The sequence below is a fragment of the Medicago truncatula genome, chromosome 8 (genome assembly GCF_003473485.1).
Source record: "Medicago truncatula cultivar Jemalong A17 chromosome 8, MtrunA17r5.0-ANR, whole genome shotgun sequence".
Classification (NCBI taxonomy): Eukaryota; Viridiplantae; Streptophyta; class Magnoliopsida; order Fabales; family Fabaceae; genus Medicago; species Medicago truncatula.
Genome location: NC_053049.1, coordinates 35390702 through 35416289, shown reverse-complemented (window position 1 = coordinate 35416289; position 25588 = coordinate 35390702). Strand labels below are relative to the sequence as shown.

Genomic DNA, 25588 nt, shown 5'->3' with positions numbered 1-25588 from the left:
ATAGCTTATAGGTTGGAAAGTAGCTATCAAGTTTATTTGAAAGAGTTACAATTAATTTTTCTCCAGAGTGACAACTGACAATCAAAATGTAGGCTACGGTGTTTCTCTCGTGGACCGGAGGTAAGAGGTGCTCTTCTGATTTGATTCTGAAGTATAGTGGGCTGATCACTTTTGATTCGAGATCGGGAGTCAATTCTTTGATTCAAGTTTGGTTTTGGGCTTTTTTGATGTTCTTTCGGTGGACTGGAGGTCGCACGTGATGGAAGCTGAATGATCTTTAGAAAAGAAGTTCTTCAGATGTGACTCGGTGTTGGTGATGATGACTGGTTTCTTTTTTACAAAAGTGTTCTTTTGAGGTGAGTAGTGGCGATGAGTGTTATGGATGTCGTTCTTTCAGCGTCGGTAGGTATAGGAGTCAGTTTTAAGGGCTGATGTTTATTTTGGTGGATGTTGATCCTTATGAGTGTTGATCGCAAGGGTGTCTTAGGTTTTGTTTTCGGGTGTTCCGCCTATATACAACATCTTTAGTTTGTACCTTATGTAACATCAATCTCTGTCCGTCTTGTGCAGAAACCTAGTTTTAATAAAATTTTACTGATTAAAAAAATAATCATATTAATGAATATAAAAAATACAGCTACAACGTCTAGTATCATGATCTTCCACGACTATATATTATGAAGATTTATTTAAGCTAACTTCAACATCAATTTGAAGTTTACAAAAATAGTCCAAGACTGAATAGGAGTTCAATTTGAAGAACTATGTTGACAAAAATATAAATAAAGGAAAAAATAACAATTTTACAAAATTAACCATATCAATCGTTGTTGATTGTCCTTGCTATAAATGTAAAGTGAAAAATAATAACTTCAAAGTGATACACATGATATTAATTAAAGAGTATAGTTGAAAAAATATTTTTTTGTTGTGTGCGGGGTTTGAACTTCAGACCTTGCATATATTATGCATTGTCCTTATCTGAACTAAGCTCACATGGACTGAAAAAGTATTTAATGTTACAGAGCCTAACTCAGTTGGTATGGACAATGCATAAAATATGCAAGGTCTGAGGTTCAAACCCCGACCACCACAAAAAAAAAACTTTTTTTTACAAATAGCAATTTTTATTATAAAATAATGTAAAGTGAAAATAATAACTTCAAAGTGATACACATAATGTTAATTAAAGAGTATAGTTGAAAAAGTATTAATGTTACATTAAAAATGACAATTAGTTTGAAATAACTTTTTTTACAAATAGAAATTTTTATTACAAGATAGAGAGTATTGTTTGCCGTTAACTCAGTTTATATGCTACCGTGAAATAGTAAACTCATTGTTTGCCGTTAATCTTTGCCTTGAAATTTCACAACTATTTTACTATTTTATTTTATTTTTTGCTTAAGCTCAAGAGAGTTAGAGTTGTTATCATCTCATTGCTTTCGATTTGCCTCCGAAACATCACCAAATTTGTTCATAAATTTAAAAGGTTCAGTGTTTTTTTTGAATGAGATTGTGAGAATCACATTTTCCACAACAATTTTAACAAAAACATACACTTTTATGATTTCAACAACAAAACTCACCGCTCATCGCCTCAACCAAACTGCACTAATTTATCTATCCTTATAATTTCAAATACTATAAAATAGTAGCGATTTAGTCTTTGTGAACAAAATGCTGGACACCGTTTGCGGCGTTATCTCTGAAAACAAAATTTCTTGTCATAAATAGGTTTCCAACTTATGCCAACTGATAACAACCCATCACCAAACCCCACTAACCTAGGTGTCTTATCTTATACGTATAATAATTCTTCACGTCTTTATTATAAAAAATAATTTTAATTTTTTTGGTTCATATTTATAAGAAGGAAAATATTAACTTGTGTCTTAAATTTTTAATGCATAAGTTAAAAAAATTAAAAGATAATATTTTTTTTGAAAAATAAGATATTTAAAAATTTATCTTTTTAAAACAAAATTTATATTTTAATTCTATTTTTAACTTCTTAACTTGTACTATCTTATAAGAATTTCACAATTTTAAAGATGTAATTATTATTTAAAAGAGTTTTTTTATATTAGTTGATATATTTATTTTTTCACAACTTTTTCTAAGGATATATAAGTATTGTAAAAATATTTAAAAAGTTACGATAATATTAAATTGCATTGATTTTTTGTTGTTTTCTGGTTTTCCTTCTTACTATTATAAACATTGACAAGAGTAAGTATCTTCTTACTTACGATCAATTCTTACATAGTCACAAACCTAAATAAAATTCATTTAGGTACACACATGGACGATAAAATTTAGAAGTGATCAACGATATTAAGTGATATGACTTAATTATTTTTCATTTAAATTTTATTATTTATGTGTGTGCGTCCAAATACTTTTGATTTGTGGTTGTGTCCAACCAAGTATTTCTCCTTACTGGTGTATAAGTATATAAATAAAACACTCTTCCTATATGCATCATTCATCAACGTAACTTCCTTGCTTAACCACATAGGGTAGTGAGAAATAGAAATCATGGTGAATCTTGTGGCAGCACAGAAACCATTGATGCATGGGCTAATGAAAATGGCAGGGATACGTCCCTACACAGTAGAGATAGAATCAGGAACAACAATGAATTTTTGGGTACCTTCAGAGACCATAACAAAGCCAAAGAAAAAAGAAGAAAAACCCAAAATCACTGCAAAAACAAATAAACCAGTGGTTGTTCTAGTCCATGGTTTTGCCTCTGAAGGAATAGTAACATGGCAGTTTCAAGTTGGTGCATTAACAAAAAAGTACGCTGTTTATGTTCCAGATCTTCTATTCTTCGGAGGTTCTACCACAGACAAAACAGAAAGATCACCTAGGTTTCAAGCAGAGTGTTTGGCCATTGCTTTAAGGAAACTTGGTGTTGAAAAATGTATTGTTGTTGGTTTTAGCTACGGTGGAATGGTGGCTTTTAAAATGGCTGAGATGTATCCTGATTTGGTTCAAGCTTTGGTTATATCTGGATCCATTTTGGCTATGACTGATTCTATCAGTGTTAGTTCATTGCAAGAACTTGGATTTTCTTCTTCTTCTGAGCTTTTGTTACCTAATTCTGTTAAAGGACTTAAAGCACTTTTATCTGTTGCTGCTTATAAAAAACTTTGGTTCCCGGATCGTTTACACAAAGACTTTCTTGAGGTATGTATGTAACCCTAGTTTTCTTCAGTAAAATCTTTTGATTAAACAAATGAAATTTGAGAAAATATAGCTGTTGTATTGTAGTAATGTTTTTTTTTCTCTTTTCATATTTTGACATTGTATTTAAATTGATTGCGTAGTATTTTAGTTTATAGAATTTCACACGTATTGTGGAAAATAAAATGGTGTTATGATAAAAGTATAGTTGGAAAACAGCACACAGTTTTTAGACTCCTAACACCAAATACCCCCATCCCTCAAAATAGGTTCAAACTCAGTAGCACTATTCATGAGCACATATGTTACACTGCGGTGGAAGAAAAAACTACAATTTATTGTAGGTTGTCTCCCAAACACGACTTATTATTTTTGTACCCATCACTTTATTAATTTCTTCATTGCTGGAGGATTTATTTCTTAGGTTTTTAAAATAGTACTAACATTAATGATAACATGTATCTCTCTAGCTCACGTCACTGTTATAAACAAATATTTTTATGTTCATATAAATTGCACTCAAATAAGTACAATGATAGAAAACAACTGTTCTCGGTTGATACTTTCGTGTTTCGTAGCTAAATTTGACTACACATATACTCTAAAATAAATTCAAGCTGTGATAACGATTGGTTCGATATTAGACAAGTAAATAACACGACATGACCATAAATGGAGTATAAAGATAAGAATGAGGCATTTTTTTTTTTAAAACAAATTAAAGCAGTGATGCTTAGTTCAACTAACTTTACCTAATAATAATAAAGTTGGATTGTTTACCCAAAAATAAAGTAATAATGTCTCATACAACTATATAGTGAAAATATTTTAGGTTGATTGACAGAGGTGGTATATGATCTAGTTTACGTTAGATTTAGATTAGATCAAACTTTGTTATATATTAAAAAGATCAAATTTTATAAGTCAAATAATTCAATGACTAAAAGTTCAATGGTGTTTTTGAGGTTGGAACTTCATCTCTTACATATATTATATGCAATATCCTTGACTATAAGAAAGTTATTTCTACATCTACAATTAGATGAATATGTTCATCATATCTTACTTTCAAAGTAATCTGAATCAACCAGTCTGCTTATTAGTTAAAGCAGGAAGTGTTACGATTTATTGATTCAACTTTTTTTTGATTAAATAGTGAGATTGATATGGCACGAGAGACATGAAAAAAAGAAAAACTTGGAGAGGACGAATAATTTCACGTTTAAAATTTTGGAGTTGGAGAATTGGTGGTAGTTGAATAATGAAATTGATTGCACATGGTTGGTTTTGCCTAAAAAAATGCATCTGAGTTGAGTTTTAGGTTGTTGAGCGGCCTAATGACGCCATGTTTGAAAGTTGTAATTTCATCTTGTTAAAATATATATATTTTTTGTAATATAATACTCATAAAAAAGTAGTTTTGTCTATTACGTATGCTTTTTTTTTTTTTTTTGGTGAATTGTATATATGACTTTAACTACGTGGATTATTGTAGGTGATGTTCACAAATAGGAAAGAACGAGGTGAGCTATTAGATGGTTTAGTAATTAGCAATAAAGACGTCAGTATTCCAAATTTCTCCCAGGTAATATAATTTTGTTATAAGGAGATAATATAATTTTAGTTTGTAATTCAAATTCTATGTGAAATATTTGTTTGAAATATAAATTTGGATTTTTTATTTTTTTTTAAATGTGTTTCATGAGTCATTTTGTTAAAGCTGAATTTAGAGAATCTTGAATATACTTTTTTCTTTTTGAAGAAAATCTTGAATAATACTTTGAAATTCCCTCATTTTATAAATTGGTCTTTATAATTTTTTCAATCCCTCGTCCTTTTGACCCAAATATTTAGAATTCTTATTTGGAATTTGGAACCACATTTCTTTTGATATTTCTATTTTTCCTTCAAAATTCATGACATTATAAAAATCACCCAACATTAAACCAGTAATTACTTTGTCCACTAAAAAAAATACTTATGAATATGGAAATTCAGTTAAAGTGTCAAGATTGCTTAGAATTTTTAATTATCTAAATTTTTTTATGACTTCATTCATTCAACCACATTTTGGTTGTATTGTACATGCTTTTTTTTTATAACCCTATTGCTTTGATCATATATACTCCTAGTATGTTTTTACTCATTAATCATGGCTTTGCAGAGGATACATCTTCTATGGGGCGAAAATGATCAAATTTTCAAATTGGAACTTGCTCAAAATATGAAAGAGTAAGTCTCTACCTCTTTATATACTCCACATATACAAGAATTATAGAGATGGTATTGATGTCTATTTAATTTACATGACAATATGTCCCCGTGAGTATAGCTCAGTTGACAGGGACATGCATTGTTATATACAGGGGTCGGAGTTCGAACTACCTGACAAAAAAAATTTACATGACAATATTCTTCTCTATATATTGGATAGTTGATAACTATGTATGTATGATATTTCTTATGTACCAAATGATAGGCAACTAGGAGATGGCGCAACGTTTGAAGGTATAAAGAAAGCTGGTCACCTTGTTCACTTGGAGCGACCATGTGTCTACAATAGATGTCTCAAGAAGTTTATTGCTTCCTTCTTGGCGTCAAATGAAGCTTAATGAATTAAAATGGAGTTGATTAATTGTAAAATTAACTGTATATTTTAATTTTCTTTGGTTTAGTTCCCTTCACATAAGTCAATCAAGACATTATAAAAGTGGGTATTTTTTTTTTTTTCCAGTCGATATTTGAATTTTAGTTCATCACACGTTGTTGAAGTCTAGTTCCTTCATCTAGACCAACACCTTTGATATATTCATTATATTTTATTCCTTTGATATATAATAAGATGATTTTAATTGTGTGATATATTGTTCCTTCCTCTCCTTTTAGTACATTAGTTTTGAGCAAAACACACTTTCTTAATATTTTGGAAGTTTAATTATAAATTCGTTTTGAGATGGGATAAATTGATAACTTTCTTTTTAAGGATTTAATTTAATATAACAATCCTTTGTTTCAAAATTAACTAAAACATTCTTCCCAGATTTCCTACTTATGTATAGGGAGGCTGTATATTCATTTTAAAAGGATATATCGTGAATTTACACCCCACATTTGATAGCATATTGGCGTATAAAGACAAAAATTTCGATTATACAGAAGGAAGTTCATTTTCTTATTGAGATTAATCCAAATCTTTAACGAGTAATGCTAACAACACATTTTCTTATAAACTCTCTACGATATACATTTTTGTATTGGTTAAAAATGATGTTGAAATCCAAATAAATTTGACTAAAGAGCAATGCTGCAATGCTACATTCAGCGAATTTTTTCTTCCGAAATCCATCACAAAATGACGCGGCACTATTTAAGTAAAATGACACTTTTGAAAATCATGGTGAACATATGGGTAGTCAAAGTTTGATAATTGGTAAAAAAAAAAACAATTCACTGTGCTTCTGTGATTATCTTTTCGCTGTATATTGTTAACATAACTCAAATAATGGTAGACATTTGCTATACATAAATTTTGTCTAGTTATTATTATGCAGGTAAAATTTACATGTTCAAGATAATTGCCTTGTGTAAGATAACATAATTGTCGATGCGGATAAAATCATAACAATGTTGCAATAAACAACCGTTAATTTTACATTTGACAGTCGAGATTGGTGACAGCATGAGTTCAATTAACAGAGAGGATTCTTTTCCAGATTTTCCTATACAAGACCAATGTAACACAAATGGATTTGTGTGTACCAAAACTTAATGGTCACACATAAATTATATATAGAATAAAATAATTAATCATGAAAATTATCTAATAAACGATGCCTGAATTTCTTCCAATGTTCTGTCCTTGGTCTCAGGAACCCAAAGTAGAGCAAAAGCAACGTTGATGGCAGAAAAAATTGCATAAATTGTAAATGTTCCTGCATTGCTCCAATCTAGAAGAAAGTGTGCAGTCATGGTGATCAGAGAGGCAGTGAACCAATTCAAAAATGTTGCAGCACTTCCAGCAAGCCCCTTAATATTTGGTGGAAGTATCTGAAAACCAAACCATTAATTAATTTATCAATTACCACATGCAGTGGCATACCTTGTAATAATATATGAGTTATGACATTATAAAATTGAAGCCAGAACCATATTTAAATTCAGCAAGTGGAAATAGGTCTTTGTGCATACCTCAGACATTATAAGCCAAGGGATTGGTCCAATGCCAAGAGCAAAACCAATTACCAAAGCCTAAAAACAATCAGTAAATAGTTAATTTGACAATATAATAAAAAAATTAAACCCTCACACAAAAGAAACATATGGCAAATCAATAAATTTCATACCACAAGTCCCACAACAGAGAGCATCCCCATCATTCTATAAAGGTCAGAGCCACTTGTTACAACTCCCTGAGTTCAATTAAATAACATCAATTATTTAGTGTAAAAATTGAATTAAATTTCAAGAGATGTGATTAATTACCAACCTGTAGATAAAATGCTGTAGCAACAAGCAGTAGGCTAACAGTCATCACAGAGGAAGATACCTACAAGAGATTAATAAAAATTAACTAAAATGGTTAATGATTTTTAAATTTAAATAGTTTTGATAGAAATTTATGATAAATAAATTTGTCTTAATACTTACTATAAGAAGCACTCTTCTACCACTTCTGTCTACTAACCAAGTAGCAACCCCAGTCATTACAACCTGCATAATTAAAAAAGTTTGTGAATGATTTTTGTTATTGATATTTCGATTATTCGATACTCATATGAAGCCGAATCTATTGTAGAACATGTATAGCTTTTTACCTGAATAGCTCCTAGCCCAAATGTAGCAGCATTGCTGGATGAAATTCCTATTAATTATACCATGAATAAATTAAAAAACTAACATTTGTCTATAAAAATGGAAAGAAAAAAAAAAAGGTCAGTTGGTGAAAAGATATAGTTGATTACCTGCGCTTGAAAAGATTTTACTTGCATAGAAAAATACACCGTTGATACCAGAAAGTTGTTGCAGCACAAGCAATCCTACACCTACCTGCAACATTGTGCATGAACTCAGTTGCCGCAAGTTATATGGATTTGTTGAACAGTTGATAAATCAGAATCCATCATAGTATATCTTCTCCTTTCTCTTTTTCTCTCGAGGTGTATACCCCGATATGACCGTGTACGCCAAACATTTTAGTTTTATAAATGGTTACGACTATAGTCAAATATTTTTTAAAGATTTGATAGTTATAATTTATTGATGGTATAAGAAATCTTTACTATAAAAGTACATATGAATTAAATCGCCCAAAAAATAAATAGAATTCATACCATCAAAGGAAACCAATATCTTCTCTTCTTAAGATCAGCTATGCGTACAGTATCTGTTGTGTTATTCGATGCCAATGACCCCTTACATGATAACATTTCTCATTAAAAAGGTCCAATGAAGTAAAGTTAGCCCAATTTTGGCACTATATATAGTAATAATAGGAGATTAATTAAGCACCTGTATTTCTTGTGCTTCAATATTAATATCAACCTTGGGTCCTCGTAAAGATTGTAGTGAAGATTCAAATTTATCCATCATTCCCATTTCGGCCTATACATTTAAAATAAAATAAAATAAAGTGTGACAAAAATAGGTAATAGTGTAGTATATACATCAAATGAATGAATATGATGCATACCAACCATCTAGGTGATTCTGGAATGAAGTACAACCCGGGTATTAATATTGCACATGGTAAAATTCCTGCAAAACAAAACAGAGAAATGATTCATCGATAAATCCGTTTTAGTTTCCTTTTTCATTAGCTGAAAAAGAGTGTTGAAAAATTGCATATTCCAGTTTCTATTAAAGAATATGATAATAGAAAATGGTAATGTATTGTAATTTTGCATTAGATATTATTAGATGGACTTTGAATATCAATCTCAAAAGCTAGCTATTAGCTTGTAAGATTAGGGTACTGCAACCTATATACGTATATAAAAGAGAACCTTGACAATGCGACCTTAATACAACTTCGTCCACCCTTATGCTTAGCGTGGGTCCTAGACTCAATTCTCACATTGTCGTCTTTAACCAACTCTGATATTATATCAAATGAGCTTGAATCTAACTCTCAGAAGTTAACTCATTAAATGATGGTGTCCGAAGCATATATATATATACATCCAACCTTACAATGTAACCTCGATACAACTTCAATCGATATAAGATAAAGAATTAACCTAATATTGATAGCGTTCTCCATTTGAAAAACATGCCTAACAAATAAGCCAGCATGATCCCAATTGTAACTGATAGCTACAAGAAAACAACATAAAAAATATTCGTATCAAATTAATGAGAATAATAATAAAAATGAACGCATGTGATGTAATTCTCTGTTTCAAAGCAACATAAAACCAACCTGGTTCACAGATCCTAGGCTACCCCTCATGGTTCGCGGTGATATTTCTGCTATATAGACAGGTACCTAAACAAACCAAAAAATCAAAATCAAAATAGCCTTGGTAACTATTAGATAGTTAATCAATAATAATAAAAGTTAGTTATAAAACTGATTTTCAATTTTGGTTAAGCATTTGTTAGACTTTGGTTAGTTAACTCTAATAACTTGACCTACAAGTCATGTTTGTATAAATATAAGTTGTAAACCACGTTACAACAAGCTCTCTTCTCTCTCTAATTGCTTCATTCTATTCTTTCAGTTTCCATTTATACTATATGATTGCTTGCAAAGCAAGAAATCAATTGATGTGCTTATAGTAACATGAGTTAACAAACACTAAATGAGTTTTTTTTGTTGAATAAACACCGAATGAGTATTATGCATGAGGTTCCGGACTCAATCTCTACTATTAACAAATCACATTATACTCCTCTAACTTTTTTTTGGTGATATACAATATACTCCTATAACAAATTAACCACGTACAATTCTCCTATAAAAAAACTGTTAAATAAAAGTGAATATAATATGATAAGGCTAAGTATTATATAATGAAGAAATGAAAAGATATAGGAAATGAAGATTACCACATAAGATATTATCCCCACTCCAAAACCTTCCAACAACCTTCCCATATATAGAAGCGACGAGTCCTAGAAAAAGGAGTAAACAAATAACTTGTCATTAGGAAGTAAGAAATTTGCTTGTTGAAAACCACATTCATGGTAACAAACTACGTTTTTTTTTCCTTATGTTGACAAAACTAGACATGGTTTTTCTTGGTACAAAAAACTACACATGTTATTAGTACTTACTTTGGCTATGGAAATGGCTAGCCATCCAAATATATTTGGGACTGCTGCGACTATTAGTGACTGCAATTTAACATTCCACAAAGATACATTTCAAAATCAAAAAATTTCCAAGATAAATAATAATGCCTAAAGTTTTAGGAGACTAAAAGAAAATTTTGATTTATTTTAAGAAGAATTTGATTCCATTTGTTTGTAAATAAATAAAATCCCAGAGTAAATAAGTATGTTTAATTTTAATATATCATTATGTATAAGTTTTACACTATCAACAAATCACAATTGTTTATATGTGATTTTAAAAATAGTTATGTTTAAAGACAATTGATTTTTATGATCTGGAGGTTATAATTAATCGATAGTGTAAAAACTATTTACGTTGAGAATATATACGGATGAAATACATGATACAACTAAAACACTTCCATTTTTTCTTCAAAAAAAAGAAACTAAAACACTTCCATTTTTTGAAAAGAAAGGGTACTTCTTTAGTTAACCTAAATTCAATAGTGAAGAAACATTTTGAAAATTGGAGCATATATATTTTTTTTATTTAGAAATGAGGAGACTAAAATCACGAACAAATGAATGAAAAAAAAAAAAAACTAAAAATGCATTTAATCCTAATATAATAATAAGAAATTTGAAGTTAAAATAAACCTTGTTAGCATTTTTTTCAAATGAGTAAAAAAAAATTCAAAAGGAAGTTCTAAACAAAATTAACAAAAAAATGTGAATATGTTAGATCATATCATGGTATAATATACCCCCTTACGCCCAAAGTATCCTGCTATTTGACCACTGACTGTTGCTCCCACCATTGCACCAATGTTGGCTAATGAACCAAACAATGAAAACTGTTGGGATAATTCAAAACGTTACTAATAATGTGATATAAAACAAACTTAGTTAGAAGAAAAAAAATATGAAAGAGACAAAACTTAGGTTATTTTTTTAAAACTATTTTTTTGGTGTTGTTCTTCACTTAAAATATACTTTTATAGTTATAACAAGTTTTGAAGAAAAATCCATAATACCTGTGAAATTGTGAGATTAAGATCTTGAATCATATCTGCTTCAGTTGGTGAAGAATAGCCACACTATATGGATAAACATTATAAAAAACAGGTATATCCAAAATAAATTAATCATTAAAAGCATGTGCATGGTAGTATATAAACCAAAAGGAATAATGCATTGATTAAGCACCGTGAAACCAAATTGGATAGGACCCAAAGCTACAATGAGAACACATAGCACAATATAAAAAGAACCAGATCCAGCATTATTATTGTTGTTATTGATATCTTTCAAAAAAAAGTTGTTGTTATTGACAAATGGCTTCCTAACATCATCATAGTCTTTCCCCATAGGCATTGCTCTCTCTATGTACAAGATCAAATTATTGTTGGTTGATGAGTTTGAACCTTGAATTAATTAATTAAGGTGTTGTGTTAGTAGAAAACACTAATTAAAAAATTAAGGTGATTAAGCAGTAACAAACAGGATCTGAGATGCTTATTATAGTTTGTGGTTCTAGAGATTTGTCTGCGTCACTTGGACATACGACAAATGTGGAAATCAAATGATATCATTTGACCATATCCACTGTCACCCGTCAAAAAAGGATGCATGTAATTAATGTTTCATTGTTATAATCAGATCAAGATCCTGTCGTGTGGTTGGGATTATTTGAACATGATATGAGCATGTTAATTAATGAGAATTCAGAAGAAAATTCAACCGGAAGGATAGTCATTCTTTCTTCTTGTTTTTTTCTTTCTTTCTTCCCATTGAAGGAAAGTATAGTAACTACCAACTGAAAACATGTGATGTAAATAATCATATCATACTAACTCAAACAGTTCTTATTTCATCATTACAGTTTCTTAATTTGATATATATGGATTACAGACAGAAAATGCAACAAGATTGCACCATCTACCAATGTTGTAACCTATTCACTCTATTAACTTGGAGTGCCCCATATCTATGGGTGCATCAAGCACTTTCCTTCTTCCCAATAACCGAGGCATAATGTAACTCGTAATACAAATGAACTTGGCAAATTGTGAGGCTATCCTAAGACTAGAAAACAAGTTTCCTTCTCATTCTTTGACTATTATATATTTTTCCCACAGCAGCTTGTACATTAAAAAAAATAAGCAATGCACTGATTATTGTTCCTTCTTACATTTGCTACAGAAAACAGAAAACTTAACGAATACACAGGACTATAAAAATACATGATATCATACACACATAATTTCGTGCCGGAATGCTCTCCCAAAACATACTCTATCTTAAGGAAAACTGTATTTCTTCCAATGTTCTTCCCTTGGTCTCAGGCACCCATAGTGACGTAAATACAACAGTAAAAGCAGCTACCACTGTGTAGATTAAGAATGTCCCTGTAAACAACCAAAAGAAAAAAGCATTATATCGACAAGTATACAAGAGATGCATGAATCATGACAACAACAAAAAAAACCAAACACAAACCTCCACTGCTCCAAGTCAAAAGCAAGTTTGCAGTCATTGTGATGATCCACGCTACTAGCCAATTAGCCATGGTTGCTGTACTGCCAGCAAGACCCTTTATATTCACTGGAAGTATCTGTGAAGGATTATTAACAAGTGAGAAATTACATACACTTCAATATGTTCAATAAACACAAATTAACTTGACTTCTGCAACCATAATTCAATGCCAAAAGCAGGATGGTGCACTCACAACAAAAAATACTGATGAAAATTGTAAGCATTGACTAAAATTGTAAATAGTGCAACAATTAGTTGATCCTTCTTCAGATTATTAGCTTCTGAATACTAAAGTATTTCATACCTCAGACATTATAAGCCAAGGGATTGGTCCAAGTCCTAGAGAGAACCCAATTACCATAACCTTAAAACAAAAACAAAAAAAGAGGATAAAATTGATGATGATTACTAAAATCTGAAAACTTTCACACAAAAATCCAACGGAGTCAAGAAAGATACCACAAGGCCAACAACAGATATTATTCCCAAAATGCTGAAATATTGTGAATCCTTTTCTACAACTCCCTGGTATCAATGTAATAAAGGTGTCAAAAGGATAGCCAAGTTCTGGAAATTGAATTAAGCAAAACTATAATTACTTGTACCAACCTCCAGATAGAATGCTATGGATACAACGAGAAGGCTGGCTGTCATTAAAGACGAGGATATCTGCAAAGTTATAATGGATCTCAAATATTAAATTCCATTTGCTTCTTGCAGTATAATGAAGTAATGAAAGATACTTCATACTTACTATTAGGAGCACCCTCCGCCCACTTTTGTCCACCAACCAAGTAGCTACTCCAGTAGCTATGACCTGGAAAAGAATACTGATTATGAGAATTGAATTCACTATAGTATCTTTATAAATTCACATGAAACCTAATTTGTAGTGCAGGCTTTATTTTGCAACCTGAATTGCTCCAAGTCCAACGGTAGCAGCATTGCTGGATGAAATTCCTGTTACAATATAGAAGTCAAATAGTTAGATCTAGGAGGGTATTATGGCTGTCATCTAAAACCTCATTTTAGTTTCTAACCCAAACCACTGAAAGAAATATATATAGTAAAAACAGAACGGAAGTAGTCCTTTACATTCCTTTTGGTAAAAACCTACAGCACATCATTAGAATAAAAAACCCAGCTAAAGTCATTGAAATTATACAGAGAATAGAGATTATAGACTAAGGGCACATTTGACGCACAGACGCACAACACAAGATTTTATCAAGTACACAGTTTGGTGATCACTTCACAACACAAACAAAAAAATTTCATGAAATTTACTACAATAGTCTTTGTACTATACATTATTTATTTCCTACTAATATTATCGTATGTAATTATATAATATATAACATAATACACATTTTCTTTTGGGGAAAAAAAATACTACACATTTGTTGAAATTTGGGGCCTAACTCATCCTTACAAAACCGGCTTGTAAGGTGAGGAGTGCCTCCTCTTTATAAACTCTTCTCAAGAATGATATCTATCCGATGTGGGACTAAATCCACCCCCTCAAAGCCAATGAAGGTGTTGGAGGCTGCAATGAAGGCTAACCAAAGGTCGCAATTTAGGCGACTAGGGGCGGACCGCAATTAAGGCGGAATTTCCAACAACATTTAACAGTAGTGGAGAGCGGGATGGCCGTTATTCTAATTCTAATACAACAACATCAACAACCAAGGCTTTTCCCACTAAGTGGGGTCGGCTACATGGATCAAATTATGCCATAATGTTCTATCATACACCATATTTCGTCCAACTCATTAATTTCAAAATCTTTCCTAATAGTTTCTCTGATAGTTTTTTTAGGTCTTCCTCTGCCTCTAGTGATATGACTATCCTCCATCTGATCTAGTCTCCTTACTACAGAATCTATAGATTTTCTTTCTACATGTCCAAATCACCTAAGCATGTTTTCTGCCACCTTTTCTACTATAGGGGAGGGGGAAGAGGAGAATGGTTGCTGAGTAGAAGAAGATGGATACTTCGTCTTGTCAAGTAGTTCTTGGGACAAAAAGTTATCCCATAGTTTGTGACGTGATAAAATTTATAGAGTTCTGTCTTGTACCTCACCTCTAGATTTCATATTCCCATGACTATTTTAGAAACAAATCAAACATGGAACAATATTTCGTATCCTGCTTTAGTTATTCACTATTTAGCAAGTCAAATGGACCAAAATACTCAACTTAAAACTGACTTGATTTGAAACTTGTTGGTGTGTTACAAAAGACAACACTCATTCCTGTTTATACTTAAACTATATTCTTAATCCTAATTAAATAAGAAATTAAATAGAGAAACATGTAAACCAACCCTGATCAAAGATTTTTAACATAGGATGTCTTCTTAATTGGATGATTAAAGGTATGAAGACTAATTATCTAACCTCCACAATGGCAGCTCAAATACCATGTTGCAACAACTATAGGGATTTTAGTAAAAATGGAGAGAGAGACTATATAGGTATTTAATTGATGTGAGGTTATGTGTTGAATGTGTTAAAAAGAACAAAACACTAATCCCTTTCTTCAAAAAAAAAACACTAATCCCTGTTCAAACTTGTACTATAATCAAATAAGTAAATATAGAAAACAATCCCAAGAGATCACCAAAGATGCTCTAAAATACAATAAAGATACAATATTGATATATTGAGATATCTTTTTATATATTCTAACCATAACATGGAAACACAACAAATAAGTGGAGGTTTATGCCTATTAAACATAAATTTTCCAATGTATCTCTAACATCTCAAACCATGTTGTATTATGCTACACATGGTTATTTAAAGTATTTGAAGGTTTTAAACTACTATCACCTACGTTTCCCTGTTCTCTCATCCTCCCCTCAACTCAATATGAAAAATATAAATAGTATTTTAAAATTCTAAAAAATTCAATGATAACCTGCATTTGCAAAGATGCTAGTTGAATAGAACAAAACTCCATTGATACCACTCAATTGCTGAAGTACAAGTAATCCAATTCCTACCTGCAGGTACTCAATTAGTCAAAATCTATGTTTGACTTTTCAGATAAATTACACAAGGACAAGCTTGGGAAGAAAGATTGCGTGAAATCAGAATCAAGGGAATGCATTATACCGATAAAGGAAACCAATATCTTTTCCTTTGGAGATCTGCAAACCGGATTGTAGCTCTTTTTCCATTTGATGCCACAGCTTTCTAGAAAAAGCAAAGTAGTTAGGATTGCATGTTTTTTTACATGCACATTCTAAAATTATACTATCAAGTGCACAGTATGCTTACTGTTCTATATTTTACTTGGTTAGCAAAAGGTAGCCATACAACAATAGGAAATTATGCCATATACCTTAATTTCATGTACTTCAACAGATATATCTGTGTCGAATCCCCTTAACACTTGCAATGAAGTCTCAAACTCCTCCATCATCCCCATCTTGGCCTACAGTTCCCCATCGGCCCAATGAAAAATAGAAAAGAAGAAAGAAAATTAGAAAGAGTAGTGTTTTGCCATCCCGTTTCTGGAGGGAATATGTGTATTAACAAAGAAGAAAGGTACAAAAATTCAATCAGAACAATGCAGAACATTTGATCCATACCAACCATCTAGGAGATTCTGGTATGAAAAACAATCCGGGTATTAATACTGTACAAGGCAAAATTCCTGTAATAGAACAAAAGGCATAAATATGTTGTACATATTAATTTTTCGAAAGATTAAAGCTAAACTACTGTACAACTTGGAATTTACTTTATGGACAAGGTGTCAAATACACAAATTATACCCAAACGTATTTACTATTCCCCTCAGGCTGACCCTGTTTTATTCTATAAATAAATTTGGATCCTCCTCTGAACACACGCATACTCCAAGCATTTTTGTTGTATATGCTTATACGAAAACTTAATGAAACGTGTTACCACAAGGTCACTACGAGTTCAATTTGTCTATTAACAAAAACTTAGCCAAGTAAATCACTAGGACTTTACCTAGGATTGCAAGCACCCTCCAGTTGGCAAATAGGCCCAACAGATAAGCAAGCATTATTCCGATTGTAACAGAGAGCTGAGCCAGAAAAATTACATAAATATTAGATTCCAAATTCAATACCTCCACGCCGGCACGCCCTTTAATTAATATAGAAAATGGAAAGAAAAGACTTGAGATTCAGAAACAATTTTTTCAACCTGATTCACCGATCCAAGGCTACCTCTCATGTTCTCAGGTGCTATCTCAGCAATATAAACAGGCACCTAAAAAGGGGGAAAAGGCATTACACAGACAGCTTAAACTCAACAATCAGCAACCGTGCAAACAGGCTCAAGAAATAAAAATATCTAAACGCGATCAAATTTTACCACATAAGAGATAATCCCAACGCCAAAACCTTCCAACAGTCTCCCCATAAACAAAAAGGAAGAGTCCTATAAAACCAACAGATCATATCAGACAAAATCCCTGATCAACACATACAAACTAACCACCATAGCATATAAAAACAAAACCACTGATGACACCTGGAAACAGTACTACTTACTTTGGCAAAAGAAATGGCGAGCCACCCTATTATATTGGGAATCGAAGCAATCATCAATGACTGCAACATTCAAACAGCAATTAAAAAAACCAGCAAAATCACTTATCAGGATATCAGAATGAGTTCGAAACAAACAAATACTGCCAACAAATAGGAAAAATTTACCCCTTTGCGCCCGACATATTCTGCTATCTGACCACTTGCTATAGCTCCCACCATAGCACCCACATTGGATAAAGATCCAAACAGAGAAAACTATCCAATATCAACAACATAAGTAAGTAAACACCAACAATCATTGGTTCTGCGGTAACAATAATTGATTTTGAGGGAATTGATTATGTAAAATTGATTCTTACTAAAATTGAGTTGAAGGCAAAGTGATTTGTGTTTGGATACATTCATGTAAAAGTGAGTTGAACTATAAATTTGTGTGTAAAAATGAATTCTATAATCAAAAGCTACAAATCCTAGCTTCAAGTAGAATCAACTATTGAGGCAAAATCAATTCTACTGGAAAGCAACCAAACATGTCAGAGTCAATTCTACTTGAAAGGGATCAGGCATATCAGAATGAAAAATTACTTTCCACTAAAACCCATAAAGCACAAAAACAAACAAAACCTCTGAAACAGAGAGCTTGAGATCATTGATTATAGCTTGTTGCGTCGGAGAAGAATATCCACACTTTCCAAAAAAAAAAAAAAAAAACACAAAATCAGTAACTTTTTTTCACTTGATTCCGACAAAATTGGGAATGAATTGAACTAAACAGACCGTGAAGCCAAATTGAATTGGACCCAAAGCAGCAATAAGAACACAAAATAGAACCGAAACTGAATCCCGCATAACAGAAGTAGTTGAACCCATAACACTAGATTGTCTTGAACCCATTTTATACCAACTACCCGTATGAAGAAACGGTTTCTGAAGATCCCTTCCATCACCACTCTCTTCTCTGAAACTCATCTTCTTAACCCAAAAGGTGTTTGTGAAAATGTCTCAGAGAAGATTTTTGGAACGTGATGTTGCTGAGCTGTGTAATAGAAGAAGAGTGAGTTAATAATAATGGAAAATAATTGTGAAAGGTTGGTTACATTGTTGTTCTTATCATGTGGTGTTGCGTCAATGTGTAGTCATCATCATTTTGATATATACTATTATTATTCATGTGTTATGTTTATCTTATTATTCATGTGTTTTTGGAATTTTCTGTGCTTCATTTGGTTAAAAAAAGATTGAACTCTTTGCTTCCATTTACTGCAAACGTGAATGAACTGAGTTTGGTGATTGTGTTTGACTTGCAGATGTTGTACTTTTTTCACCGTTGTTAAAGACAAATTATTCATAGTGAAAAAGTGAACAATTTGTCCTCGATATAAAAGTGTTAGAAACTAGTTTGAGTTTATTATCTGTCGACCTATTAAAAATTATGAAGGATTAAATTTGATCTTCACTCTTCTTTATTTTACCACATCACACCGGCCGTTTATATATGGAATACATTCTCTATTTTGATGTAATTTGAAGCTTTGTCCTAGAGACGCATCTTTACCAAATACAATCAAATTGTTCATTGAAGCTTATTTGATTAGAAATGGTATATTACATTGCAACTTGATAAATTTTTACAACTATCATTGAAGCTTGATATGTGATACAATTATGACATAACTTTTTACTATGGCAACTAATTAATTATTCAAACGTTTTATTTGCAATAGACTCTTGGAATAGTGGAGCCAATTGTTCCATGAAAGTTTTTGCAAAAGGAATGAAACTCTTTTTTCTCTTGAGAAGAGAAAATGTAAACTTGATCCAATACAACATTGAAACAACTCATACAATCCAGATTAATGGCTAAATCACCGGCATACTATCCTTTAAACCCACGATATGTCACATAACTCACTTGCACGGCCGATTCCTAATAATTCCCACATAATTCAAAACATAATTATGATATATTATTACCTCAAATAGGAAAACACATATATGAAATGACAATATATATATATATATATGAATTTAGAGTAAAATATGTACCGTTGCTACTTTACCGCCGTAGTGTTGATCTATAATTATTGTGTTCTTAACATTTGTAAGTTGAATTTGCTCAAAAGTAATCTTTTTTGCATAACCCGATCCACCCTACAAAGAGAAAATCCATACATGAGAGATGATTATGGATAGAATTTGAACCCCTTGAGTTAGAATTGGAATTTAAAACCCCGGTGTTTTAAAAGTTATTGTCATGTTAGTGTTAAAATTTGAACCTATTGTGTTTTAGAGGAGACATCTAGAGCATGTAGTTATATGGAATTGAGAATAAACAATCAATTTAGTTTCTAAAATATCACTATTTTCAATTAGTGCCTAAAAGTTTATAAAATATCACTATTTTCAGTTAGTGCCTAAAGTATATTTTATTTGCAGTTATTTACTAATTTACATGTACGAGTCAATGTATTAATGTATGTAATATGATTAATTTATTTTACTAGTTTCAAATTTACATAATTATATGATTTGAGCTGAAGAAATAAGTTGCTGAATTATAATAAATTTTCACCCAGATATTAGTTACTCACAGGAAATGTTTTGATTCTTGCTCCATTTGTAGTATTAGTGAAGCTGCAGTTTGGTACATTAACTTCTTCAACCGTCTCATAAGAATTTCCTTTACCAAGGCTCCCAATACTGTTTAATACACACATTTTATAAGATTTCTCAAATATATTGAAATAATAACAATATCATACTGCATATATATAATCTCTATTTTCTTTTTATAAATATTATCTCAAGGAAATATGAGTTATACAATTAAATGGAATAACCTTATCCCATGGCCTGGTCCACATGCAACCCGAACCCGAGTAGAGCTGTCAAAACGGGTCGGGCCTTATGGACCGGCCCGTTTAGCTCGATTAATTATAGGGTTTGGGCCTTAAATATTGAGCTCGAATTTTAATAGGACTTTTTAGCCCTAAACAGCCCGCATAACAAAAAATCCTATAAATTATATATATTTTTCAAATAATTCTTTATTTAGTTGATTATCAAAGTAAAAAATAAAAGTGAAAATTCAATGAATTAACACATATGAATGTAATATAAAATTATATTTACTCGTTTCGTTATTTATAATTTTAAAGATCAAATATATAAATATTTATAATTTTTTTTAGGGAAGTAAATATCTATAACCATAACATATCTAATTTATTTTAAATTGTTTTTCTCGCCGTTTTAGTTTACAACTAGTGTACGAAAACGTTTACAATTTATTTTTGTGCTAGACATTATTTAAACATATTAAAAATTTATTTATAAAAAAATCTATAGGAGTATTTTATAGTACTTTTTTTATATAAAAAAAATGTAATTTTTAATACGGGCCGGCCCGTTAGCTCGCGGCCCGTGTAGGGCCGAGCTCGGGTAGTATATTTCAAGCCCGTTTTCTAACCGGACTTTTTGTCCCAGCCCGATAAAGCCTAAAGCCCGTTAGGGCCGAGCCGCCCGTTTTAACAGCTCTAAAACGAGATACAGAGATATAAGAGGAGCCACCATTGATGGCAATACAATCATCACCTATTTATAAGAAAACCAACTCATTTTAAAATTGCACATATATATTAAACTCATCTCAAAATACTTAAATTAAGGTTTATAAGATAAAAATAAACTTTATTACCTGTTCGAATAGTGGAATCTTCTATCAAGATATTCTTGGAAGAAGAAATGTCAAATCCATCGGTGTTGGGACTATGTGAAGGAGATTGAACATCTAAATTGGAGATTTTTGCACGGTTGCAACCATTTATGGTTCCATGAGCTCCTGGGCTATTAGTGATTCTCACGTTACGAACACTAAGATCATTGCAGGCATAGAAAGATAATATCTGCACCATCAACATAAAAGTAATATGATATACAATCACTTAAAATTTATATCAGTTATTTGAGAATGCAAATCTATTTGTTGGGGGAAAATAGTTTTTTAAGGTGCTATACAATGTAAAAAATAATTTGTCTGTTTAAGGCTCTGTTTGAATTAAGTTTATTTTGAGCTTATGCAAAACAGCTTATGCGAATAAATATGCTTTTATTTGTTATTTATAAGCTTGTTTATGTAGTTTATGAAAAAACAACTTATGAAGATAAAATTTTCTTAGTGAAAACTTATGAATTAATATAAAAGCTTATTTATTTTTGCATAAGCTATTCTTCATAAGCTCAATCAAAACAAGGTCTATGTACAATATTAAAATATAGCTTAAATATGCCTTTAGTCCCTGCACTTTCATCAGATTTTGACATTGGTCCCTACACTTCTTTTGTTTGGAATTGATCCATGCACTTTGTAAAAATATTGGCATTGATTCCTCTGTTAATATTCTTTAAAAAAAAACACAAAACTATTAGTATTGGTCCCTGCACTTTGTAAAAATATTGATATTGGTGCCACATGGCGTGAAATGATTGGGCCACGTGGCACTCCGTTAGTTTTGTGTTTTTTTTTTTAAACAGAAAGTTAGCAGAGGGACCAATACCAATATTTTTACAAAGTGCAGGGATCAATGCCAAACAAAAAAAGTGCAGAGACCAATGCCAAAATCTGATGAAAGTGCAGGGACCAATGACACATTTAAACCTTAAATTAGTATTCCTTAACGTTTTATCATCATCTATCCAATAAATTTAATTGATCATATTGTTCAGAAGCAACTCAAAGTAGGTTTTATCATCATCTATCCCTATAAAAAAAATACTCAAAGCAGGTTGTCATTTTAATTGAATTCTAAACTAATATAATTTATTTAAAAGTGATTATTTTAAAAAAGTATTGTTTTTACAAAATAATTTACAGCAAATCTCTTGATTGACTACAATATACTTCAATTAAAATTTCTTAGTTGTAAAATGTATTTGTAGCACAACATGTAGAATAATCATACTCTAGGTCTAGGGCAACTTTTGCATTGCCACCAAGTAGAACCATGGCCGTTAATTCTTCCTCTGCGTGTGCCATCAATTGTGAGACCATTTACATATTGGATCTAATCCAATATGAGGCATCCTTAAATGCTTTCTTAGGAGGGGCAACTATTTTTCCTTTAAGCTGCAATGCATGAGAGTGCAAAATAAATAAGTTAATAAATAAATAAAAATGTTAGTTAGACATGCTTAATTACTAAAATGAGAAATCTCATAGCATGATTTCATTTTAATTTTAAAGAGTCTAACCGTAAAATTCACACACTAATTATAAAGAATATGTTGTTGTAGATTTTAATTTGCGTCTCAACGTATCAAATGTCGTTATAATTTGTTACCATATGAATAAGCATAAGAAGTAATAATACATTAAAATCATACACAAGTCCTAACTCAATTGGCAAAATGCCGAAATTGTTAGGCTGGATGCCATGACCGGGGTTCGAACCCCAGTACCTCCACTTGTGTGTGTGTGTGAGTTTATAATGGCTTTGTCATTTCGTCTATCTACAAAAAAAAAAAAACATTAAAATCATCTTTAAATAATACTTGACAATATTTATTGTAAGTTTGATTTCATTCTATTTTAATATTTTTTGTATAAAAATATTTAATTGTTTTCAATGGCCTCTATCATATTTTATAGATTTTTTTTCTTTAGAATATTCAATTTGAAGATTTTTTTTCTAATGAGGAAAAAATTATTAATGATCAAAATAAGCATCAAAAGTGTACTAGGTACACTAACAAATAGGATTCCTACGAACACTAGAATGTAACACAATTTGAATTAATGATTCATATGACACTATTAATTCTAAATATCACTGATATTTATTTGAAATTATGAGAAGAATAGAAATAATTTCTAGTTCCTTAAAAAAATAAATAGGTATCTTGGCTTGACTTGAGGGTTTCAATCTCACTGTTCATTTGTGGGGGGCCATATTTAAAGTCGGATCTAAGTTATGTATGAACTGATCCATCGAAATTGACATAAGATGAATCAAACATAAGATCTTAAAATAAGAACACTTCAACGTCTCAAGTCAACACCACTCTAATCAACCAAAACGAGTTATATTTCAAATAATTAGTAATTAACTTTAATCAAATGGTTCTAAAAAATACGATATGTATGGACTTAAAGTATATATGGACCTGAATGAGAATACTTGTGGCCTTGCAAGCACCTCTGAATTCTAAGTTGTTCACAAAGTATAATTTTTTTGGTGGAATAACTAGTGTTGATGTCCCTTCTGCTCCACATGTATGATTCCATGCACGTAAAAATGCCTACATTCAATTCGAAATATAAAAATATTGTGAAGATCACACAAATCATTATACATTAAAGTTTCCAATGAAGTGTGCATTTGTGTGTGTTAAAATGAGAGAAGATAAACACATATACATACTTGTGTATCATCAGATATGCCATCACCACGAGCACCATAAGCAATCACATTGAATATATTATTGTTTGTTTTAGCTACATTAATCCACCTCCCACATAGACAAGGTGAAGCAAAACCAAGAATCAAAACACAAGAGATTAGGACTTGCATGTTTGATACAAGAGGAAGCAAATTCTTCTCTTTTGAATACCCTTAAGAAGATATTTTGCTATGGTGATTTGTGAAGGGAGATAGTAGTGGTGAAGGGGTTAAATAGACTCTTACATGGAAGATATTGAATTATAATTAATTAAGGAACTGTAGGAAAAAACGTACACACCAATAAAAAAAAAGTCTTTGATAAATATTACCTATATTGGAAAGAGTATAATATATGGGCTAAATATGCGTTATGTAATACATGGTTAAAGAGTATATTTTTTTTTTACAAGAGGTTAAAGAGTATAATTGATATTTGTACTTAATTATTTAATTTATTTTGTCTAAAAAAACATATGCCATAATGCTTTTCAATGACCATTTTATTTTTTTCCTAGAATTTAATTGATTCAAATGATTTCTGGTCTATTTATTTTGATAAAAAAAAATTAGATCCTAAAAATATGTCATATCCTAATATTTATTTTATTAATTATTAATTATTTTATTTTTGACAAAATTATTAATTATTATATGATGCAATGATTAGTCTCATTTTATTTATTATATAAAGATTCCTCCCAGAAGAAAAAAAAAATAACAAAATCACATAAACATTTAATCGAATATCAATTGTCTCATTTTCGTAATCGGAACTTTAATTATTGATTTCCTTTGATTGGGTCTTTTTCATCATATCTCTATTGTCCTTACGACCTTATTTTATTTTATTTGACACAAAACAAAGGACATTCATGCACATTGATAGAGTACATCAATGCAATACAAATTCACTAAAAACAAAAAGGATGAATCTCTGAACAAACTCACAACATCCATGTTAATAGCACAAAACGACATAGTACATAAGCCTACAAACATGACTATATTAAAATATCTGGAATAGCAATGCCTCCAGATCTGCAACGTTGATGACGCCAAAGTCATTGATTGGATCCACACTGGATCGAAGTTAATCTGAACCGAACAAACACCTAAACAAGAGGGAAAAAACAAACAAGGTCGCACAAAGACGACAAACAAAACATTGTTGCACTAAGACGACGAAATCACAAAAGAAAAACCTAATTCGATGTGAAAATCACTTATTTAAATAAAAAGGAAGGAGAAAAACGATTTAGAGCGGTGATTTAGGGGCAAAGATTGACCCTAAACCACCCCTCTTTGGTGGATAAAGAAGAAGAAATTAGGAGTTTCAGCTGACGGCTCACAAAAGAAAGAGGGGGAGAGAGAGCTTAGATGACCTGGTTGGTTTTCTTAATAAGTGGAAATGGTTATATATATATATATATATATATATATATATATATATATATATATATATATAACATCCCATTGTAAACATTTTTCACAGGATATTGATCTTGCTTCTACCAATTTCTCTTTTTCTTGCACACTATTTCCATCCATTTTTGTGCTATTGATTTTGTTTATTTTTTTTTTTGTATTTTTCGTTAATGTTGTTTTGG

The 25588-nt window shown here is 31.1% G+C and overlaps 5 protein-coding genes across 5 annotated transcripts; 1 reads left to right on the top strand and 4 right to left on the bottom strand.

The window, feature by feature from the left end:
- Positions 1–2465: 2465 nt before the first annotated feature.
- LOC11408176 (2-hydroxy-6-oxononadienedioate/2-hydroxy-6-oxononatrienedioate hydrolase) lies at positions 2466–6023 on the top strand. Its single transcript, XM_003629370.4, has 4 exons — positions 2466–3195; positions 4688–4777; positions 5357–5424; positions 5672–6023. Exons 1-4 carry the CDS (start codon positions 2542–2544, stop codon positions 5802–5804), a joined length of 945 nt encoding a protein of 314 aa, XP_003629418.1. The 5' UTR covers positions 2466–2541; the 3' UTR covers positions 5805–6023.
- An 868-nt stretch (positions 6024–6891) lies between these two features.
- LOC11422581 (sugar transporter ERD6-like 6) lies at positions 6892–11835 on the bottom strand. The gene is made up of 17 exons (XM_003629371.3): positions 11674–11835; positions 11502–11564; positions 11232–11321; positions 10468–10527; positions 10240–10305; positions 9611–9676; positions 9429–9504; positions 8882–8946; positions 8701–8793; positions 8523–8603; positions 8154–8238; positions 8007–8053; positions 7840–7902; positions 7679–7738; positions 7536–7601; positions 7381–7440; positions 6892–7239 (listed from the first exon to the last, which is right to left on the bottom strand). Exons 1-17 carry the CDS (start codon positions 11833–11835, stop codon positions 7009–7011), a joined length of 1434 nt encoding a protein of 477 aa, XP_003629419.2. The 3' UTR covers positions 6892–7008.
- Positions 11836–12498: 663 nt separating this feature from the next.
- On the bottom strand, positions 12499–18658 carry LOC11406726 (sugar transporter ERD6-like 6). The gene is made up of 18 exons (XM_003629372.4): positions 18319–18658; positions 18166–18228; positions 17707–17796; positions 17542–17601; positions 17363–17428; positions 17192–17257; positions 16994–17069; positions 16603–16667; positions 16353–16445; positions 16124–16204; positions 15927–16011; positions 13919–13965; positions 13760–13822; positions 13615–13674; positions 13465–13530; positions 13310–13369; positions 12967–13081; positions 12499–12875 (listed from the first exon to the last, which is right to left on the bottom strand). The coding sequence occupies exons 1-18, from the start codon at positions 18508–18510 to the stop codon at positions 12763–12765; spliced, it is 1461 nt and encodes a 486-aa protein (XP_003629420.1). The 5' UTR covers positions 18511–18658; the 3' UTR covers positions 12499–12762.
- A 1462-nt stretch (positions 18659–20120) lies between these two features.
- LOC11410301 (probable polygalacturonase At3g15720) lies at positions 20121–21479 on the bottom strand. Its single transcript, XM_024773086.2, has 4 exons — positions 21239–21479; positions 21016–21135; positions 20382–20445; positions 20121–20241 (listed from the first exon to the last, which is right to left on the bottom strand). Exons 1-4 carry the CDS (start codon positions 21459–21461, stop codon positions 20121–20123), a joined length of 528 nt encoding a protein of 175 aa, XP_024628854.2. The 5' UTR covers positions 21462–21479.
- Positions 21480–22591: 1112 nt separating this feature from the next.
- Positions 22592–24110, bottom strand: LOC120577560 (probable polygalacturonase At3g15720). The gene is made up of 3 exons (XM_039829153.1): positions 23961–24110; positions 23704–23838; positions 22592–22666 (listed from the first exon to the last, which is right to left on the bottom strand). The coding sequence occupies exons 1-3, from the start codon at positions 24108–24110 to the stop codon at positions 22592–22594; spliced, it is 360 nt and encodes a 119-aa protein (XP_039685087.1).
- Positions 24111–25588: the final 1478 nt, after the last annotated feature.

Bases quoted from the DNA above. Each gene is read 5' to 3' on its own strand.
- LOC11406726 (XM_003629372.4), bottom strand. From the start codon at position 18,510: ATGAGTTTCAGAGAAGAGAGTGGTGATGGAAGGGATCTTCAGAAACCG. The intron at 17,797-18,165 runs GTTTTGTTTGTT...GATATTGGATAG, and splicing joins TCAAGCTCTCTGTTTCAGAG to TTTTCTCTGTTTGGATCTTT. The intron at 13,823-13,918 runs GTTGCAAAATAA...ATTCTTTTCCAG, and splicing joins TTGGACTTGGAGCAATTCAG to GTCATAGCTACTGGAGTAGC.
- LOC11410301 (XM_024773086.2), bottom strand. From the start codon at position 21,461: ATGTTGATGGTGCAGATATTATCTTTCTATGCCTGCAATGATCTTAGT. The intron at 20,446-21,015 runs GTCCGGTTAGAA...CCGGTCCATAAG, and splicing joins TTATCGGGCTGGGACAAAAA to GCCCGACCCGTTTTGACAGC. The intron at 20,242-20,381 runs GTTATTCCATTT...TGTATTAAACAG, and splicing joins GGACCAGGCCATGGGATAAG to TATTGGGAGCCTTGGTAAAG.
- LOC11408176 (XM_003629370.4), top strand. From the start codon at position 2,542: ATGGTGAATCTTGTGGCAGCACAGAAACCATTGATGCATGGGCTAATG. The intron at 3,196-4,687 runs GTATGTATGTAA...GGATTATTGTAG, and splicing joins TACACAAAGACTTTCTTGAG to GTGATGTTCACAAATAGGAA. The intron at 4,778-5,356 runs GTAATATAATTT...ATGGCTTTGCAG, and splicing joins GTATTCCAAATTTCTCCCAG to AGGATACATCTTCTATGGGG.
- LOC120577560 (XM_039829153.1), bottom strand. From the start codon at position 24,110: ATGCAAGTCCTAATCTCTTGTGTTTTGATTCTTGGTTTTGCTTCACCT. The intron at 23,839-23,960 runs GTATGTATATGT...AATTGAATGTAG, and splicing joins GCATATCTGATGATACACAA to GCATTTTTACGTGCATGGAA. The intron at 22,667-23,703 runs GTCCATATATAC...CATGCATTGCAG, and splicing joins CCACAAGTATTCTCATTCAG to CTTAAAGGAAAAATAGTTGC.
- LOC11422581 (XM_003629371.3), bottom strand. From the start codon at position 11,835: ATGGGGAAAGACTATGATGATGTTAGGAAGCCATTTGTCAATAACAAC. The intron at 8,794-8,881 runs GTATGCATCATA...TTAAATGTATAG, and splicing joins CAGAATCACCTAGATGGTTG to GCCGAAATGGGAATGATGGA. The intron at 7,240-7,380 runs GTATGCACAAAG...TTTGGTTTTCAG, and splicing joins CTTGGCTTATAATGTCTGAG to ATACTTCCACCAAATATTAA.